This window comes from Argiope bruennichi, chromosome 5 (genome assembly GCF_947563725.1).
Source record: "Argiope bruennichi chromosome 5, qqArgBrue1.1, whole genome shotgun sequence".
NCBI lineage: Eukaryota > Metazoa > Arthropoda > Arachnida > Araneae > Araneidae > Argiope > Argiope bruennichi.
Window position 1 is genome coordinate 45,524,273 of NC_079155.1, and position 22,171 is coordinate 45,546,443.

Sequence of the window (22,171 nt, forward strand, 5' to 3'; positions counted from 1 at the left end):
ACTTCTTTGCTCACCGTCACAGTGTCGTCATTCAGGTGAATAAATACTTTTATCCACACTTAAAGTCATTGAAAACAGATAATAAAAATTTCTGTTCTATTTTTAAATGGGAAATTATTCCACTTACATAAAACTGAGGTGCATCAAATACAATTCAAAATTATATTAAAATAGAAATTGGCTATTAAATTTTTAAAGGTATTTGTATATCGACATAAACTTTAATGGATTCATCTTTTATTTATGAAATTCATTGCCATCTTTCTGATATTTCTTAACATTTCCTGTGACATGAAATTTCTGTATCAATTGTAAACGAACAAAAGCAATTGCATTCATAGTGCAGTTATTGAACATCATCACTAATTCTTTGTGGTGTGAGTTGGTAGCTCGGGTCTCATCCTTTCGGGGCGGGGATCATTCGAACATCGTTATTATTTATTAAAAATTATTATAAAGAAGTTTATTATTATTACTGGCCGCCGTTGGCGATCATCTGCTACATAATCATATTAATATTATTAATCTAGTCATGCCAACCAATTTTGATGAACCCCATGTTATCATAATGAAAACAAAGAATCATTTTAGGCTAAATTTCAACAATAAGCATAGAACATTCTGATTAGACAGAAATGTCTGAAGTTTTGTGGAATCTGCCTAGTTGTTAAAGCTGAGGATACTTTTGAAATTATATTTTGCAAAATTTCTTGAAATTTCAAGGTGTTGCAGTTATGAAATTAATGATATATTTAGGAATCAAGAGCCTTCATATAAAATAAGAACTTTGGTATTTGGCACAGTGGTTGTTGATGGGGGAGCTCTGTCACAGTTTTCCCTCTCTGATTGCTCACTGAAATAGGGTGGGAACAGAAACTATTCATTACATGTATAGCGGCCATTAGTTTATCTCCATTAGCCACTAACAATAGAAATGTGTGTGAGAGAGCGTGACCTCCGAGAGATGGAGGTCACGGTGAGAGAGAGTGTGCGCGCGTGTCTGTGCTAATTTGACTCTTCATGGGCCAGACTGTTCGACTTATAGTTGCCAAATTTGGCCCATATATATGTGGAAACGTACACCTCAGAGCAATTTTTTAAAAAAAGTTAGTGAAATAAAGAAAGTTAAATTATAAGGCCATTCGAAAATATTATATTTAAACATTTTTATAAATTCAAAAAAATGATTTTAGTTTAATAATTGTTTAAATTTTTCCTAAATTTTAGCAATTATTTTAAATATTGCTTTACTTAATTTTGAACATTAGATTATATTGTTGACTTGAAATTCAAATTATTTTCATTACTTTATCAAATATTTAATCGTGAAATATTCTTCCATTTTTTAAAACTAAGAAATGAGGATTCTGTTTAATATCTGCATAGTTTACTAGACAAATAAAAACTGAATTTGCAATATCGCGAAAGTTAGAAGAGAAATGAGGCGGACAATTGCGTTTCTAACAGCAATAATAATCTCTATTAGAAATATTCATTTACGTAATGAACATATGTATGATAATCAAAATAAAACAATTTTTTTCATGTACATGTACATAATGAACAATATCCATGCACAAAATGAACTGTTCAGTTACGTAATGAACAGAACATATGTAGGATAATTAATATTACACAACTTTAATGTCAAGCAATATGACGATATCATAGAAATGTTTTATTTAATCAATGTATCTGATATTAAATATAACTAATATCTCCGGTAGGCCAGTTGATCATCAAAGATGACTAGTTTGAAATAAAAATTATCAAGATCGGGACCTCTGGTTGGGGCTGAAGGACTGGTTCTTTAGTTTTTCTGAATATTTTAAATGTATTGATAACCAATTCAATTTTTCCCTGAATATTCAAATATGTTTTATCCAAATGATCATATAGCTTAAGACGTTATTAAAGCGCGCTTTTTTCTTTTAAGCGATCTCCATAATTATCAGATGGGAATGATATCATAATTCCCTCGTGACCTACTGATTCACTGAATTAATGTAATGGGTTTGTAACTGCTGAGTTAACGAAGCATTTGAGGAATCCGTTCGAATGTTTTTCTCGTTTTTCTGGGTTTTATTTTTTAAGAAAAATTGGAAATGGAGTTGAATAATAGGATTCCTTTCAGGAAGTTGTTTTAGATCATTCCCAAATTCTAGTTAAGATTTTATTTGTTTTTATTTCTTCGGCATTCTTTGAATTCCAAATCTTTTGAAAAATGGCAGTTTTAATTGAAAAATCGAGTTTCCATAAGTTAACACAGTTCTAAGTGAAATTATAAAAGAAAATTGTAAAAAATTAAGAATATTAATGATGTCATTTTTAAATTTCTAAATAGTTGGAAAACATTTGCGTGTACTTATATTAAAATGTTATATGAAAATGTTAAAATATTAGTTCATATTAGAAGTTTGTGAAAAAAAAACAATTAAATCAATTATATTACAAAAAATTAAGAATATTAATGAAATAATTAATTATTTGCATATTTGCAAATATTAAAGTATATTGTATTGTTAAAATATTATTTGATATTAGAAATTTGTGAGAAAAAATAATTAAATCAATTACAAAAAAATGGTAGGGCTGCTGCATCAATTTGATTGCAAAAAAAATTTAAAATATTAATGATATAATTTCTAATTTTCTAAGTAATTGGAAAATATTTGCATTTATTTATATTAAAGTGTTATATGACATTAACGAAATATCAATTCATATTAGAAATTTGAGAAAAAAAAAACTAATTAAACCAATTACGAAAAAGGTGAGGTTTTTTTAAAAAAGCAGTTTGAATTTTTTTTTTTTCATCAAACAATATAATCTGTAGAATAATGCTTTTATTTTGTACATCATCATTCACACACTTACTCTTTAAGTTACATTAGTTTTTTGCTGTATTCAAATCAATCCCAAATGTTGCTTACTTTATTCGTTAAATAGAATCCTGTGTTTAGTAGCTATTCTAGATCAATTTAGGGATGAAATTCGTAATTTAGGAACGTGGAAATATAATTCGGATGACAAACAAAGGCGAAGCATCTTTTTTCAACCTTCAACACCACACCAGCGAGAAGGGCTTTTATCCGCATGCAACGGACCCCATTCTGGTGAAATCGGATCTCGAATCGATAAATATTTGGATGCGAGGCTTTATTCTACTAAAAAGCCAACGATACAACACATATTATCAGAATAATATCCTTTTTTTATTGTGTTATTGCTGTGGTGAATAGCTTATAAGCCAGTTAACAACTACGCTGCACGAGCAATTGCTATGAGCGAGGATAGAACCAGGGACCTTGTGGTTCACAGCCCAGTAACATGACCATGATACAAAAGCAATTGCTCGTGCAGCGTAGTTGTTAACTGGCTTATAAGCTTTTCACCACAATGCTTTCTCGTAAAAAAGTGCGAATAAATACACAGAGAGAAATATTGTGTATTGTAATCGTCAAAAAGTTTGATCTTAAGATTTTGATGACTTTTCACGCTTCAGATCTCCTTGAAACAGAAAAGCACATTTTTGGAATTATATCTGTCTATTTGTTTGTGAATGCAATAATTCAAAAATACTTTGAGCTAGTGGTCTTAATACCAAAATTATATATTTCTATTAAATTTTCAACTAAATCCATTCACAAAAATGTTGCTCGAGTGCATGTGAACACCCTAATCACAAAACACAGATATATATATAAAATGCTGTGCTAGATATATAAAACTTGGTACGCTTTTTAGCATAACAGTTGGCGAATGTTTTGGCGACCGTTTTGTCCGCCCAGAATATTTACTTCTTTGGCTTTGAGAATAATAGTATGAAATGTATTTATTTAAAATTTAATCTATTTATTTGATAAGACTGAAAAATATGATTTCGCCGAAATTATTCTTCGCAAATTATAATTCATGCAAATTGAAAAGTGTATGAGAACCAAAGATGTAAGTGAATATCTTACTGCGAAATTAATTTTCAAATAAAATAAATTTTTTATCTTAATTTTACATTTGCAAAAGAACGCGAATAAATGACCTGATGGAATATGAAATTAATTTGAATTTCATGAATGGCAACAAAAACATCGTTACAGATTGCGTATAAAATTGAATTAAAAACATTAAAATAAGAGAAACTAGCGAGAGTGGTCTCTCCAAACTTTCTCGCATACTTTTCAATAAACTTATCATGTCAGCGAACGCCTTATATGGCACTGGTTTACAATAGATATGCGAAATATTAAATTTTGGCGTAAATTTATCTTTTTGGCTGAATCTATCGTCTCATCCTTGGCGAGTTATTTGGCGATTAATCCCTGGAATGCTATTAATAGCATCCGAAAATCAAATATTTGTTTTAGTCGCGTTTTTCTCAACGGATTGATAAAAAACAAAAAAAAAAAGATTTGACCCAAAACTGCACTTGTAGCCACAAAATCCCATGCCAAATGTGATACATTTAAATCATTGCGTTTTTGAATTAACGCGTTCACATATTTCTGAAAATACAACCCGACAGACAATCTAACCCGTTGTTGGATTTGGCTTAAAATTGAACAGATACCTACACTATAGATGTTAAGTTTAATTATATCAACGTACCGTTGTAAAGCAACACTAGGGCTATTTTGGGACGGACTTCGTAATTTTGAACCGGGGTCAGATGACGAGGACGACACCAGAGCTAGCACCCCCCTCACCACATATACGAGAAAGTAAAAAGCTATGAGGAATTAATTTTATTTATTAAAGGTATCATTTCTTTGAAATTTTAAGATTTAAAAAAAATTCTGTAGAAAAATAGTTGAAAACCCCCAAATTTAGCTTAATTTTTTTATTTAACTTATATTATAAATTATTTTTAAACTTAGAAAATTGACCAAGGTCTTCTTGATTTGAAGAGTATATTCAACAGGACTAGACAAATGTAATTTATCCAAAAGGAATGCAAACAAACGTTAATCTTTATATATAAATATCGATTCTTTTTATTCAATAATGTTTCATTTAAACAAATATTGAGAAAACATGCAAAACTGCAAATAATTTTATCTTTTCAGAAATTTTAAACGATATTTGTGAGTCAATATTTGAGAAATTTGGTTATACAAGATTAAAATAACAATTTTTAATGAAAATTTGCTTTGAATTAGCAAAGCGTTAATGAGTTTCGACCGCATTAATATTATTCAATTGATTTTTTAAACTCAAAATTGTAAATTCACTGACATTTTGACGTTATAACAAAAGTAATGACATCTTCGCGTGCTTTTCGGTTACTAAATTAAAGGCATTGTACATTGTTAACACATAATCAATGTAGATGCGCAAGTAGCTTTTCATATAATAGATATGCAGATGGCAAACAAAGAACTATTAAATTTTATGGAATCTAGATTTTTGAATAAACCATTGTTCTATTGTATAAATTTTAAGATGTATTTGCAAGCTGACAAGTTTTAAAAGTCTGTTGTGAAATTGCTGACAAGTTTTATATTGATTGACGCATTCTAAAATTTAAAGCATTCACACAAGTTATGATTTATGTATGGATAACAGAACATTATTTTATTCCATATCGTAGAAAGTGTTTTTTTTCTAACTTTTAATTGTAATGTATCCACATGAACATACAAGTAATAATAAAAAATTTATATTAATGTTAAAATTGTAAAATACATATAAATTTCTATCCCCCCCCATCATTTTTTTTACCACATTTCGGCCTGTTTAACCTAAATAGATGTAAAATGTTCCAAAAATCCCTTTTTCAAGTTATATTTAGATAGTTCATGTAATTTTTTAAAGCTTCAAGTCAATTAAAATCTAATTTTTAAAAATTAGTCTCTGAGTAAATTTTCGTTCCAGATTAATTATATTTAAAATATCCTGATCCTCTGAATATTTTCCATATAATATTTGTTCTGATTATTGCTAATTTATTCGTACTATGTGCAAGGCTTCGATGGTCTTGAATTGGAGTCTGGGGTGTGGAGAGGGATGTCAGCTCAGATGTCGTCCTCATCATCTGCCCGCGGTTCAAAATTACGATGTCCGTCCCAAAATAGTCCTAGTGTTGCTTTAATACGGGACGTTAATATAACTAAACTAAACTAAACATCGAGAGTGGAGGGTCTAAGTTTGTGACTTGATTTCATGGAAGATCTGCCCTTTGTACATGTCATGTATAAACTAAATCTATCGCAAGTTAAATATCTTCCACTAAAATGCGTTGACAGCGCAAATACCATTTTCATCATCAGTTCAAGATTCAAAATTACACAATATGTCTCATAATATCCTGCATTTATATTAATTTAATTTAATTATATTAATAATTCTTAATTCGACTAAATATATATGAATAATTAAAATAATCTACTTATACATATATAATTCAGAATATATTAATGTATATAATTCGGCTCACAATTTCTTAATTTAAAAATGAAGATACGTTTTAAATTTTGTACTAAATTTATCGAAGGGTTGATCCTCTATTAACCTATATTTTAGCATGCATGTAAACGCGGTTACTCAAAAAACGTACTGGAGCCGCGGTAGCCTGGTGTTAAGGTATCGGCTTGTGAGCCGTAGGGTTTCAGGTTCGAGACCCGATTCTACCGAAGAACCGTCGTGTAAGGGGGCCTGTTGCAAGCTAAATCCTTCATGCCAAACGTCCTCCCGCTGGTGTGGCATGGAGAAGGGGGTGACGGCTCAGGTGTCATTTTCGTCATCTGACGGTGGTTCAAAACTACGAGGTCCGTCCCGAAATAGCCCTAGTGTTGCTTTACAACGGGACGTTAATATAATTAAACTAAACTAGCTAACTCAAAAACGTAATGACGGAAATAAATAAAATTTAGAATGTGATCTTGCTGTTAAAGTTATGTATCAATCGGTTGAAAAAAAATTCAAAATTCATGATCATTTTTTTTACTCCATTTCCATGCATAAAATACTATGTACGGGACTCAGAATTTAAAGAAGTACAGGCCGGAGAGGATACACCGCTTCCGCTCAGCCCCTGCGAGGAAGATTTAGGGAAACTACTTCCATTTAGTTGGAATTATGTTTTTCTATCTGTGAATACAATAACTTAAAAAATGTTATTGTTAGAAAACAAATTAGGGCAGGACCGTAATCTGATATGTGATCTTTACACAAAATGTGTAGATTTCTTTTAAGATTTGGACGACATTAGACCATCTAACCTATTTATCTATCAAGTTTGCCTATCCATATACAGATGAACACGATGATAGAATAATGCAAAGAGATATGTTAATTGAATTTGTTATCTTCAGAATTGTAGACCTGTTTTAAATCTATATAATCAGTGACCATTTGCTTATCTACGTATTCGCATATATGCCAAGCGCTACGACATAAAGTGGTAAAATTAATTATGTGAAAAACCAAAATTCTGCATCTCATTTCGAATCGGTTCGGTAGAAAAGAAGGCATTTCAAAATACAAACTCACTTTTATTATATTACGAAGTACAAAAAGTTTCATATTGCGTCATTACACCCGAAGTTGGAAAGCGGCCTATTCAAGCTTGCGGACTGCTGTGAACTTCGAGGGGTTGCCATCTCCTTCTCCACGGACGGAGAATAGAAAATATTGGATCGTCTATATATAATGAAAAATGAAGGGTAAAACAGTCCCATTTGTGTGTGTGAGAGAGAGAGAGAGATTTAATTTAAAAGTTTTATGATTTTATCTTATCAAGTTATTAAGAATGTCCTTTTATACCAAAGTCCGCTTTTATTCATATTTTCTTACCTTATTTTATTATTAAAAGATAAACCAAAGAAGAAAAAGTCAAAACTGATCATCCTAGTTGAGCAAAATTGTTATTAATCTTAGCAATCATACACTTGCAGTGAATGAGCAAAATAAATTATTTCTCATTTTATAACGCAGTTTTTTTTTTTTTTTTTAACTAGGGAAGTTGTTAAAAGTCTACTAAATTTCAAACAAAAAGAAATTATTGACTTGAAAAAAATCTTTCTTGTAAAATGCATCCCAAATCTTTTCAATTCAGAAAAAGCTTAATAACTTTCTTAAGTCGAGATAAAGTCTTTTCGAACAATTCGAAATTTCCTTGAAAATTTATAATTTTTAATTTAAGTATTTTATTAAAACCTTACTCAATTAAAATGAATTTCCCAAGCAGTCACAACAGAAGTAAAAGAGCCATTCGAAGCCATAATACGAATAATAACAATAATGAAATCCTAATTAATTTAGGTTTAAAAGTAAAGTAAACACGCTAATATTTTGTCTTCGTTGCGGCTTTTTCCTCTTGAAGTTTAAACCTACCAGTATATGTAAATTATTTCATTGTTAATTTTAATTTCGTTGTATTTAATTTACGTCTCAAGATGTATGAAATTACATTATCATTAGCGTGTTTTTTATATTGAAATCGGTAATTAAAGATGCACTCTCGAACACAATTCATGCTTTATTTAATTTAGCAGATATAGCTTTCAGATTAAAGCATTTAGATTCTCTTACTCAGTTGTTTATCAAGCTCCAAAATATCAACATTTCAAAACTAGCGGAGCAAAGCAAATCACGAAAATATGGTAAAAGATCAATTGTTGATTACAGCAGATGACCACATGAGCGATATAAAAAGATTGATGATTATCATCCAAATAAACACAAACCGCAGACAGAGACGATGACTGCCCGCTTGTCAGTATCAATATATGATATAACCGAACAAGGTCAAATATTACCGATGACTAAGTCATCGAGCACTCATCCCTTTCACCCACGTAAGCATTAAATACCAATAGGAAGAGAGTCAATTGTCCACTAATCCGGGGGAAAGAAAAACACCCCTTCCAAAAACAAAATACCAGCAAAACGCAAGAGCAGGAATGTACTCTTAGTTGATAAAAAGGTAGCTTCAAAGGTCAGTTCTAAAAGTGGACAAAAAGGATCGTTCTTATAAATGTGGTTTTGCATTAATTAATTTCGGACTTCTTGCGCTTTAGACGCAGCCGGAATTTTCATCTCTAAAAGACCATTGGTAATATAAATTTCTCTACTTTTATTGTTAATCATCAAATAACAAAATTTTAAATTAAAAGATGCATTCATACATCAATTGTTAAAACATTTTTATAGGATAATGATAAAAAAAATATTCGTTTTTTAAAAAAATATTTTATTATTATTATTTTTGAATTATTTATTTACTTGAAAAATTTTCGCTTAGGGATGAAATTATGCTTTTTTTCCTTCTCAATTCTGGTTAAAGTTAATTTGATACTTCTATTTAGAAGAAATAGAAACTACATTGATAAAAAAATTATCGTTCTATTAAAAATATAACAGCATCCTTAAGAGCACACATATCTTATTTCATATTTGCTCATGATTAAGAGATCGTATTTAATACGTTCAATGAAGATGAAATTGTAAAATATTTTTAGATCATCTCTCAGATATTTGCCTACAGAACCTTATTCAGTAAAATATAATGAGTTTTATATTTCGAAGCAGATGCACATTTTCAGTTTATACAGCATTATATCACCCTGCTTCGACCCGTAAATTTTTTGACAAGAAATTTATTAATATTTTTTCAACCTTTTAATGCATTTCATAACAAGAGAGAAAGAAAATAACCTCTTTTTCAATACAGCAAGGTTAAAATGTGAATGACATGTGCATCCTTTTACACCCCATGCCCCTAAACGATCAAATTTCACAATTCGAAAATATGAGTTCAACCTGTTTCCATCAGAGAAAGTAATTTATTTTCAAATGTTCTATGAAATGAAAGTAGAATCCTTCACTAAATGAATGAACCCTAGGCAACAGGTTTGCTGAGAACGATGGCATAGCGTAACCTCCTGACATACATCGCTACGCGAAAAAATTGGCAACTGAGTCTTTGCCGCATTTCTTTATGCCTAGTGTTGGTATAGCAACGAGGCGGAGCTTGCGCGAGTGTGTCTGACGAGTGAGTGCTAACGCCAAGGGTAGCAAAATTCATTCGCGATATTTGAAAACACTAGAGAGTGTATTATCCGTCTTATTGCTTTTCTATTTATTGTTGATGTGAAGTGCTAATGAAAGCAGGAGGGTAAGTAGTTTTGTTCATTTAAAACTTGTCATAAATAAAGTTTTAACTAGCTTTCGCAACATATTGTGTTCATTGTAGTATTTCAGGTGCACGTGTTAAAATAACAAACGGAAACTTCGGATTTCTGGCGAAAAAAATGAGAGCTATGCATTTCCTATTCCAAAAAAAGAAGAAAAAAAAAAATCTTTTTTTGTCAAACGATTAATTGGCGGTTGTTTTGGCAGGGATTCTTGTCGTTTTTCCTTGAATGGATTTTATTTCGTTTTTCTTTTGTTATGCTCTGGTCAAAATAGTTTTAATCTCATTTAACAAGGAAATGAATGAAATTTTATTCAGAATTCATTTTGACATTAGATGGCCAAGGTCCAGCTTTAAATAATTCTAAACATGAATGATTTATATAATTACAATTATTTTACATATACGGTGACAATTCATTCTGTTGTTACTTAACAGTAAATTATAATTTTATTTTCATTAATTTTTTTTCTCCCCCTTTTGTTGAAAGTCATTTCATATTTAGCGCTGAAAATCCATTTGTATACTTTATTCTAATAGATAAGGCAAGCGAATTTGAATAAAATATCTAGCAAAACGATCTACTCGTAATTTGATTATTCATAAAGTATAATTTTGTATTAATCGGGCTTTCTTTTCTGACATTCTTGAAGTATTTAAACATAAAATATATCATTACAGAAAATATATTGTGATATTAACTGAAAATAGCATCTTAAAAGATTTATACTATTTAGTAACTACTTGTTTTGATGAAAAGAACAGATTTTAAATGGCATATCTAAAATAAGAATATATAAATTGGCAAAAATTTGTTCAGTATTTCACAGATTTCAAATAAAGAATATTTTAGTTTGAAAAACGCTGAGTAATTTTTTTAAAATTTAGAAAGATTGCTGTGGGATATATAATATTTGTAAGGATTTATCAGTTTTAAATATTTGATTGAACCTCAATTATATACTAAGTGTATATTTAGATTTTTTTTTTTTTATTGTGTGCTATTCTATCAAGCTATGTTTAACTCCTATATATCTGTTCAAATTATTTTTGTAATATATATGTCCATAAAACAATGGATATATATATTTAAATTAGTCCCTGAAAAGTGCTACATGTATATAATATTTGTAATAAGTGAGAATTCTCTCCAAAATTCAGTGTGACATTTGAAACAAATGTATGAAACTCTACTATATTATTGTTTTTCTTTATATCATTTCATTTTATTAAAATATAAAAAAAAAAGAAAAATTGTTTCTCAAATAAAACCTTTTCAATTACTTAAAAACTTGTATTACTTACTTTATTTTTATCACAAAATAATTATTTGTATGTTTTGACTTTTAAAACAATCAATGAATTTAAAAGTTCAACAAATGTGATGCTTTTCATTTAAAAAAAAGGTTAAAATATCAATCTGTATCTCTTTAAAATTTAATTAGTAGTTATAATTGGCAATTTAGGAAATTATTATTTGGATTAATTTTATACTTCCCAGTTTTTTTAATAAAGTTTGAAATTTACCATGATTTTGTAAAAGTTTTATGCATTTTTATTTAACAATTTTATGTAGCTTAAAATTAAGGCATAATTCAATCTAGTCTTTCCTCAAATGTGATTTATTTTATGAAATATTTATCCTTTATGTGAAGGTTTTTAGTTGCTAAAAATTTAAAAATTGTTTTAACGAAAACTTATCAAAATGCTACATATTTCGATCCAATTATTATTATCTTTAAAACATGTCTTTCATTTCGGTATTCAAGATAATTTTAGACTTTCTTTCATAAAGCTGATGTCATGTTTTTCAATGGGTTATTAATAATAATGTAAAGGAATAAAATGTATTTTTTCCCCTTTTATACAGGGATGAGGAAATATTTTTAAGAAGACAGAAACTTCAAATGCAGAAGTTGTTACTTTCAAGGACACACAGAACTGGTTTCAGTATAGAACCAATGCTTTGCTCAAAATTAGGTAGTGCTTATTATGTGTGTGTGTGTCCTGCATTAGCTAGATATGTTTACTCATAAAAAATCAGGTAAGTAATTAATCTGTTAACTATAATTTTACTAAAGAATTATATTATTATTTAATGAAAGTTGAAATTTGTTTTATATCCATTTCACTAAAATTAATTTTTTTATTAATATGAAACAAAAATACTGTTAAAATATTTTTAGCCAATATTATTTTTGCTTATTTTAACATTAATTTAAATCATTCTAAACAGTAATTGGAATGTTTTTTATGTTAATAATGAAAAATTTTAAAATGACAATCTATTATTCTCTTTATATTATATTAAGGGGGATAATCTTATATAAAATTCTGTCAATGAACAATTTCTTGTCAAGAACTTATGAGCAATGTTTAAAATTTTTTTCTTTATTATTGTCATAAAAAATGATTTAGTACTAAGACATTCTTTAATTTTACCTTTCAGTTACCTTCCTATCAATTGGTGCCTTGCTTGTGGTATTGGGAGTTATATTTTTTCTCTGCTTTCCTGTGATATTTAATACTTTGTTGAAACAGGTAACCTTTCATGTTGTTCAAACTCATTCAAGTCGCATTTGAGTTTTAAAAAAATAATTGGAAAATAGATTGACTATTTTTCTTGTATTATGATCTATGTTAGTGAAATTGTTTCCTGACTGAATCTTTTTTACTTTATTTTTTAATATATATGCAGAATAATATGTTAACTTTTTAAAATTCCATATTTTGTAAAGATGTATATTTATGAAAAATGTATCTTTAGCAAATATCTCTCAAAAATGGAACTCTTGGATATAAAGTATGGCAGGACATTCCACTTCCAATCTATCAACGCCTTTACTTTTTCAATATTACAAATGCTGATAACTTTTTGAGAAGAAGAGAAAAAGCAAATCTTGTAGAAGTTGGGCCTTATACTTTTAAGTAAGAATCTTTTTACACTAGCTTATTTCTTTATGTACTAAAAATAATTGTTTTTAATTCTGAATTGTGTAAATAATATAAACTTAATGCTAATTAACGTTTACTTGAAATGCTTTATTTCATTTATATTTTTATACAATAAAATATAAATATATGGTCAGCAAGTATATATGTATGATAATTAAAGCAAATATATATGTATGATTATTATTAAGGACTGCTGTTCAGTTTAACTAGATATTTGACCTGAATTACGTGTGTGAAGTAAGAGAATTTTGTTTGCTGGAAAAATAGTATTTAAACTCTGTTAGTTAGTATTGTGAGGGGCATTATGAAGAAAGCTCTGAAAAGAAGAAAATCACCTTAACAGAAAAATGTTGACTTGCTTACCTTAGAAATGTCAGCTAAAAGGAAACTGTAGCTTATTGGAGGAAATAATAATGTAACAATAAGTAACGCTGCCTGAAAATAGTGACAAAAATCTTGGTAATATTAAGCAACAACAAAAATCCTTTAACAAGCATCTACAACTTCCCCAAGATTTATACCATGTGCTTTTTTTTTTTTTTTTTTTGACCAAATGAAACTTTGTTGCTTCAGATTAGGAGTTGCGATACTGAATACCAGTATTTTGAGCCATTTGTACAGTTTTGTAATACCGATATTCACAAGTTTAAATACCGTTTTTTCGGTATTCACTAGAAATTTTTTAAAAATTGTCTCCACTATATGTTCAGGGATTACCAACATAGCAAAATAGTATACATTTTTTGTTTTTATGCCTCCCTAATAGGCGAAATTAATTAGACTGTGAATACAAAGTTGTATCGTACAATCAAGAAAAGTGACAAAATATGTGAATTATCCAAGGAGGCAGGACAAAACTATCCTATTACAGCTCCGAGCGATATTGCATATGCACAGGATTTGTAGTCTGATATTTGCATCTGTGAAAACAAGGTTGTAGTTATGAAGAAAGTGTGTAATATTTCGATATTTTTTAAATTGGTCAGTTTGTCATTCACATTGTATTTGCATATCATACTTTAGGGTTCAAAATTTTCTTCAGATTTATTATAAATATATACTCATAAACAATAACCCATAATAATGAATAAGAATAACATTAAAGAACAGAAAAAATCAGTTCCTAATATTTTGGTTTGGTTTCATTATTTATATGATGAAAAGAATATGATGGCATAGTGTAAAAAATGCTCAAGAGTTATTTATGTGAATGGAGGAAGTTAAAGCGGACTCCATACATATTTAAAAATGAAACACGATACAAATTTTTTAAAGAGGAAAGAATCTAATTGCGATGAAGATACAAATTTAAGCACAATTTCTAAGCCCAGGCCATCAAGAATTTTAGATTATTTTGAAAAAAAAGATAGTTTGGATGAAATTATAAGTAAAATGACAGCATTAGATGGTTTGCCATTTCAAGTGTTTTGCACTTCTACTGAATTAAGAAAATCCCTAGCCACCAGAGGTTTTAAAAATCTACCAACATCGAGTAACACTATAAAAAGAATTGTTATAAATTACAGTAACGGTGTTTGCAATTCTTTGAAATGCGAGCTAATATAATTAAAAGTAAATGGTGAAAAATTTAGTCTTGCATTTAATGAATGGACAAGTGTAAGGTATAGATGCTATTTAAATACAAATTTTCATTTGGAGAAAAAAAAACTTAGAATATGACTTACACCTGTCTTGGGAAGTATGCCAGCAAAAAAATGTGTTAAAGTGCTTAAATCTAAATTAGCGAAACATGGATTATTTCTGGAAGAAGATATGGTATCCAAAACGACTGATGGTGCAACAGTTATGAAAAAAGTTGGATAGTTGATTGGTACAAATCAGCAATTGTGCTATGCTCATGGAATTCAATTAGGAATAATAGGTGTATTATGCCAAAAAAATAAAGAACAGAAGAATCCAAATACTGTGGATATAGAAACTAAGATTCCGAATTTGAAGAGAGTGATATTGACAATGAAGATAATGACAATGTAATTTTTGAAGAAGATATTGCTGATGAGGATGAAATACTAACCCATCAAGAATTGCTTCTTATAATTTATAAAAATTCGAAAAATTGTTAAGATATTTAAACGTTCCCCTACAAAAAATGCCATATTACAAAAATATATACTAACTGAAAAAAAAAACGGAATATATGTTAATATTAGATTCTAAAACGCATTGGAACAATTTACTCCTAATGATGGAACAATTTTTGAAACTGAGAAATTCAATCCAAAAAGCAATAATCGACTTAAACCTGTAAATTAATTTTTCAGATAGTGAATTCGGCTTAATATCCAGAACTGTATCAGCTCTACTTCCAATAAAACTGGCTGTTGAGGCATTATGGCAAAGAGATTCTAATTTATTAACAGCTAATGCAACAATAAATTTCATGTTGTAATCACTGAAAGAACAGCACACATCACTATCTGAAGAATTATATATTACATTGAAAAATCGCACAGAAGAAAGGCATACCAAAATAGAAAATGTCTTATGGTATTTATGGTCTACGGTATTACAGTAAAGTATCTTACTATATTAGTTATAATGATTTTAAAAATGAAAAAGAAGAAAAAAAAAACCAATTCAAATCTGATCAAATTTATAGTAAATTTTTTTAAAATTTTTTACCCACAAACCTATCCACATTCAGACGAATTTGGTGCAGTTATCATCGAAGATTATGATTATACTAATGTTGATAATGAAAAGGAAAAAATCTCTTGAACAAAAATTAGAATTAGCGATAAATAAAAGAATTTCAACAAACCAAAATACAATACAGAAGTCAGCTATATCCAAAAGCATCCGACAAGAAATCGATTTATTTCAAGATGAGGGGTTTAGAGGTAAATACTTGAAAAAAATATATCATGCATTGCTAACAGTATCACTAGCTAGCGTAGATGCCGAAAGAGCGTTTTCGACAGCTGGTAATTTTTGCACAAAATTACGTTCCAGGCTTAATGACAGTACAATTGATGCATTATTTTTTTTACGATCACATTTCAAAAATTTGTAATAGTACCACAGACTGAATAATAATATTAACACTTTTTTGTGATTTAAATAAATAAGATGTTCCTTTACTTTTTTGTGATTCTTTATATACTGTTATAATTTATAAGTTACAAATTATTTTTTTGATATTTATACTCTAATAAAACTGGCAAATAAAACAAAAAAACACCTGTGTTTTCTTTCTTTTTCTAAAATTTCTACACCGGTATTAAAACTGCACTCAAGTTCCAAAAAATACTGAATACTGGTATTGAACTTTTGGTCTGATATTGCAGTCCCTACTTCAAATGTATTTAGTCAAATATGAAGTCATTCTGATCAGTGATTCTTAGTTTACAGCATTTTAAAATAGGGACATTAATTACCTTGTATATACATATCTAGTTAAATGGTTCAACTTTAGTCTAGATAAACACAATAAAATTTTTATACTTCAATTCCAGTTATTATGAATATGTAAAAATGTCCCCTCCTCCTTGATTCAAATTCTTCAGTATCCAAAAGAAGTTGAAAATTTTATTTTCAAAATCCTGAACTTTAGATTTGCATTATTCTTAAGTATATTGAAAACATTTGAATGTCTTCATTTGATAATATTTTGTAAATTTTTTGTTAGTATTAAAATTTTGATACTAGTGTATTAACTGCATGCCTGCACTTAATCGCCAAAGTTGTCAGATAAATTTTAGTGATTATTGTAAGAAACAATTAATCATCAAAAATGCCATGTTAGTCTATTAACTATGTTTATCATTGATATGCAGTTAATAAACATGTATTAAAATTTTTATTTCTAAACATTGTTTTTCTTTTATTACAAAGCATGTTTATTTTTTTAGATCTCGATGGGTTAAAGAAGATATTGTATTTCATCCTAACGGTACTGTGTCTTTCAAAGAAGTGAGAACTTTTGTCTTCCTCCGTAATGAATCAGTTGGCAGTCAGGATGATCAGATTGTTACATTAAATGCTCCATTACTGGTATGTCGCTTTATTACTTGATGCAGTTTTATATTCTGATTTTATCTTCCCTCTCCCTATTTAATATACCCAAGATTGTTTTTCTTTTCCATAACTTATTTAAAGCTTTAAACCTGACATATTCATTATGCTAAGAGACTTCATCATCTCCTTCATATCTAAATCATCATAGATTTACCACACCGATTTGATTCTGGACCGAATTTATCGAATAACGTTTATGTCAACTATATCTTAATTTTTTTTTCCCAATTTATTAGTAATAAATTACCTATTAAGTAAATCACTTTTTTTTAAGCGCAACCACTTACTAAATATTTACATTGGCATACATTACTCTATTCACCTGTTATGTCAAGGGGTTAGGGAACTTGAGTTCAAGAACATATTCATTGAAACACTTTTAATGGGTAGTAATTAACAATACAGTATTGGTGTTAGAACAGCAGAAAGTGTCTTCACCTATAATTTGTAATTTCACTTGCATATTTTTTATTCCACTTCTTATATGACTTTTTTAAAATTAATTTTGATGTAAAGTCCTGATTATAGTTTAGATGTGAATCTATTATGTACAATATGAACCTTTATTAACAATGATTTGATAGATTTAAATGGTGGGTGTTTCTTATTTTATTTATTTTTTGCATAATTTTATTTGAGATGCTAGTGAGTTTGCTTATTTCGCACCCAAACACTGAAAATAATTAGCTGTTTCATCAAGAGCCTTAATAATTTGACGTTGTTGAACAATATTCATCCCTTTAATTTGTAAAATTGAACTTTCTTATTCCTTGTAACAATTAAAGCATTGATATTGCTATGCTGCTAGAAACGATTTATAAAGTAATATCTTTAAAAAAATAGAAATGTTTTTTAAAGTTTAAATTCTAGCTTTATTGATAAAACAGAATACCATAAGATATTGCTCTCTTCAACAAAAAACTAGCATTCAATACTTAACTTACTTTGACTGTTTAATTTTAAATGCTTTGTTAGTTATAGTGTTTGTAAACTTTCATTTATTGCCTTCATAAAAAGACTTTTTAAATCATTCATTCTTAGTGTTTGTGTGTAATTAGTTTTGTATACAGACATAATATTTTCAGTGGTACATCAGTTTAGTAATAAAATTAATGTGATTACATTTGCTTTAATGAATATGCACTAAATGTATGAAATGTCTTAATTTACTGAATTTTCAAAATACAGAATATAACTTTGCATAATTTGTTTTGCTATTAGTTATGGAATTATTTTCATATATTTGATGTATGTTGGTTTAATATAAGAAATAAATTATATTGCAATATAGATATGATTAGATACCAAGACATTTTTTTAATGTTCTGGAAAGTTTGTAATTTAATCTTATTATGAACATATACTTTTTTTAAATTGAGTTTCATTTTATTTTTATTTTTGTATTTTTAGCTTGCTGCAAATTTTCTAAAAAATTATGAACTGCCTATTAGACTAGCTGCCTCTCTTGCCTTTGGAATAGCAGGTGAACGTTTGATTGTTAAAAAGTCTATTAAACAGTTGGCATTTGATGGATACAGAGATATAATAATATTGCTTTCTCCAATTCTTAAGAAGGACATTCCATTTAAAAATGGCTTATTTGCTTGGTTATATGGGGTATGTAACAGAATTATTTAAAATTGAACTAAACATTTTTCTCAAATTAAAATTGTTTAAAATTATAAAATGGAATTGCAATTTTAACTGACTCTGCTAGATATGTCAAATTATTAAGTAATGTTAGTGGCATATGATTTATTTTTGTGTGAATATAGCTTGAATTCTATCTTATTATTAAAGATGTTGAATTAAATACGCTAAATAATTCAATCTAAACTTCAACAATATCTTAAAATCCATCAATATATATATATATATTTTTTAAAGTTATTGAAATTACTGTAAAATAGCTCTTAGCTGTACTTTTCCATTCTCAAAATGTTTAACAAATAAGTTCTTATAACTCTATATCGTATGATCTTTGAATTATACCATTATCATTATGTATATATAAATATATAATATACACTACTGTCATATGCAGATGTAAACAAACAAACAATATTGCTATATTTGTATGAACTAAATTGGCTGTATATTTATCGCTTAATTTAATTTAATATAATATACAGATACAAGATATTCTTTTTTTTTTTTTTTTCTTTCCTTGTATGTATCTTTGTTCATGTTATTTTCAAAAATTCATTTTTGGGAACCAAGTTTTGTTAAAGGAAATGGGTAATAGTAATCGAAATAGAACTGGTACTACTCGCATCTGAAATCTCCCTCAGTTTTTATGTTTATTATATAATATGTAAGAAATGAATAGAGTTCTGCTGTCAGTTTTTAACTGATATGTATTTATTTGTTGTATGTGTATCACCGATGATTGGCGGAGCCACATGAATTGCATTGTGAATAATTCAGTACATCAGTCAACATGTGAAGCATAAAAAATCCAATGTGTCATGCTGATCTGTTGATTATGCTTGCTAGTGACATTCGATTAATACACAAGTACTGCCAATATTATATTTAAACTTTTATAAGAATATTGATGCATTTTATATTTATTAGATTGATAAATTCCTTTTTTCTTTTCAGTATGAAAAAGTAATTGTAATTTTTTTTTAAATCACTTGTACAGATTATGTTTTAGCAAATTTTATTTCTAATAATGTAATTGCTTAATAAATCGTCAATATTTTTAGAAAAATGATACTGATGATGGATTATATAATGTATTCACTGGAGAAGATACGCTGGACAATCTCAATATAATTGATCGCTGGAATGGAAAAGAGTAAGTTGCTATTGCTAAAGTTTTTTCATGAAAGTGTTATAAAAAAATATTTAATTTGCTAATAAACATTGCAAGTTTACTATCAAAACATAATAATAAGTGACTACTAAGCATAAGTTTAATTACAAATGCTTTGCAAGTTTTCTGACATCTAGTATCATTTATTATAGCTCAAACAACGGATTAGAATCGAATTAGATCTTGAGCTTCGTAAACATTTAATTTTACAAAATTCGAGACTAAATTGGGAATTAATAACAATACAGAAAATGGGGATTCTTGAACAAAACTGGCAGCACCAGATGTTGCTAATTTTGGAAAATGTGGAGTTAGTTTAATGTTCATGACTAAAAATTTATATAAATTGCAGTTCAGAATATAAAATACAAATTTGCAGCAACGTAGACAAGAACCTTGTCAATATTTATGGATCAATAATATGAATATATAAAAATATTATTGAAAGCTTTTTAAATCATTCCAAAGATCAGCTTAGTTCGCATATTTGTTGTTTTTGAAGTTAACTAAATCTATTAAAGTGAAATGTACCATACACGGAGATGAATATGATTTGTGACTTGTTACATTTAGATATAGTGAATGCTGTACAAATTGGGTCTATAAGAACAGCAGTGACTCATAGAAAGTGGTTATTGGGACATGACCATGTTTTGTAAAGTGTGATGTTTCACTGCTATTTTTTTTTTTTTTTTACCCATTTTTGCAATTCCTTTGATTGTTCTTAATATATTAAAAAAATGTCTAATAGAAAATTTGACATTTAGATTTTAATTCTTTCCATATTCTAAATCACTCTTGAATTTAATTTAAAAAAATAATGGAATTGCCATTTGTATACAATAGTTTCTTAAAAAAGGAGATAAATAGTATGAAATGTATATGATCAGAACACCAAATTAAAAGATCTGTGCCAAATTTTCTACTAAATCTGTCAGATGACTGTCTGTTCTTGTGTGTGTGAATTAGCTAAATCAGTTAGTCATTATGTGATCTTAATATCTAATTTATGTCAATTTTTGTGCCTAACTTGATCAGATTTTTATATCTTTTTTGGAATAGATTATATTCCAAAATTTTCTCTTTTCCTTCATTGTATGGCAAATCCAAACATAGAAGCTATATTTTGGAAATATGCGGGAAAGTCATGGTGAAAATGTGTTTTTATTTGTATTGTGCAGTGTCACATTTTCTACCTTTTCACCTTTATTATTATTATTTCTACCTTTATTTTTATGTATTCTTTTGTCAGTGTTTATGCCTATATCAGTTAATCAATTTTTAAAAAATTTAATTTAAAAATCAGTGTAGAGATGAAGCAGTTTGAATTTAATTGCATGTAACATTGTAATGTGAATATATAAATTTAAAATTAACAATTCACTTAGAAATTGCCTTATTGAAATTTCTGTTATACATTTTATCATTTAATTTGTATGTAATGTAGCATTTCAATCAAATCAATATTTATAATCTTTTCTAATTTAATATATAAACTTAATCTTCTAAGTTACTGATACCAATTGAGGTAAATAAAGAAATTACATATTGCTTTTTTTTTTTTTTCAAAAATTTTAAATTTTTTCAGTTATTAACGAGAGATAATTATAAAAAATTTTATGTCTTCATTTTTATGCAAAAAAAAAAAAAAAAACAATTACTTTAATACCATCACTACACACTTTATATATTTATATTGCATTATTAATATCCCTAATAAAATAAGTTACCTTTACTTTCAGTTCATTGGGATTTTGGAATGGTGCATCTTGCAATATGTTTAATGGATCAAGTAAGTTATTTTCAGTGATAGTTAAGATAAATTAATCGCATTATCTTAAAAGTGATTTTAGGAAGTTATGATTGGTTTATATGTAGACACTGTTTTTTTATTAGATATTTTGTAATATCACTGCTGTTATATTCATTTATGTATATTAGACCAGTTATTGCAGAATATTTTATTTTTGTAGTTAAAAATTTCCCTTCATGGAAATAAAATGCCAAAATTAAGGTTCTAAGTATTGTATTGCATATGATAATCTTGCCTAGATAAATCAATGACTTTATTCTTAAAAAATTATGTTTAAGAAATTCTGTACAGTCAAATATTGTTCAAATGTTTATCAGAAAATGAAAATGTGATTATTCTTAACTATATCAATTTGATGAAAAAGACAGTTTGTTTTATCAGAATAGCATAGTGCATAATCTTCTTTTATTTC

General features: G+C 28.0%; 1 protein-coding gene across 4 annotated transcripts in view; it reads left to right on the top strand.

Moving 5' to 3' along the window:
* Positions 1 to 22,171, top strand: part of LOC129968749 (scavenger receptor class B member 1-like) — a 37,933-nt gene that overhangs the window by 6,124 nt on the left and 9,638 nt on the right. Inside the window, exons 1-8 of one of the 4 annotated variants that reach the window (XM_056082960.1) lie at positions 8,908 to 9,052; positions 12,003 to 12,176; positions 12,582 to 12,673; positions 12,900 to 13,060; positions 16,960 to 17,101; positions 18,536 to 18,742; positions 19,837 to 19,928; positions 21,689 to 21,738. In XM_056082960.1, the coding sequence (XP_055938935.1) occupies positions 12,155 to 12,176; positions 12,582 to 12,673; positions 12,900 to 13,060; positions 16,960 to 17,101; positions 18,536 to 18,742; positions 19,837 to 19,928; positions 21,689 to 21,738 (766 nt within the window). In that variant the 5' untranslated portion in view covers positions 8,908 to 9,052; positions 12,003 to 12,154. Of the gene's footprint in view, positions 1 to 8,907; positions 9,053 to 9,897; positions 10,115 to 12,002; positions 12,177 to 12,581; positions 12,674 to 12,899; positions 13,061 to 16,959; positions 17,102 to 18,535; positions 18,743 to 19,836; positions 19,929 to 21,688; positions 21,739 to 22,171 lie in introns of those variants that run through there. The other 3 variants (XM_056082959.1, XM_056082962.1, XM_056082961.1) reach the window with 3 other exon arrangements.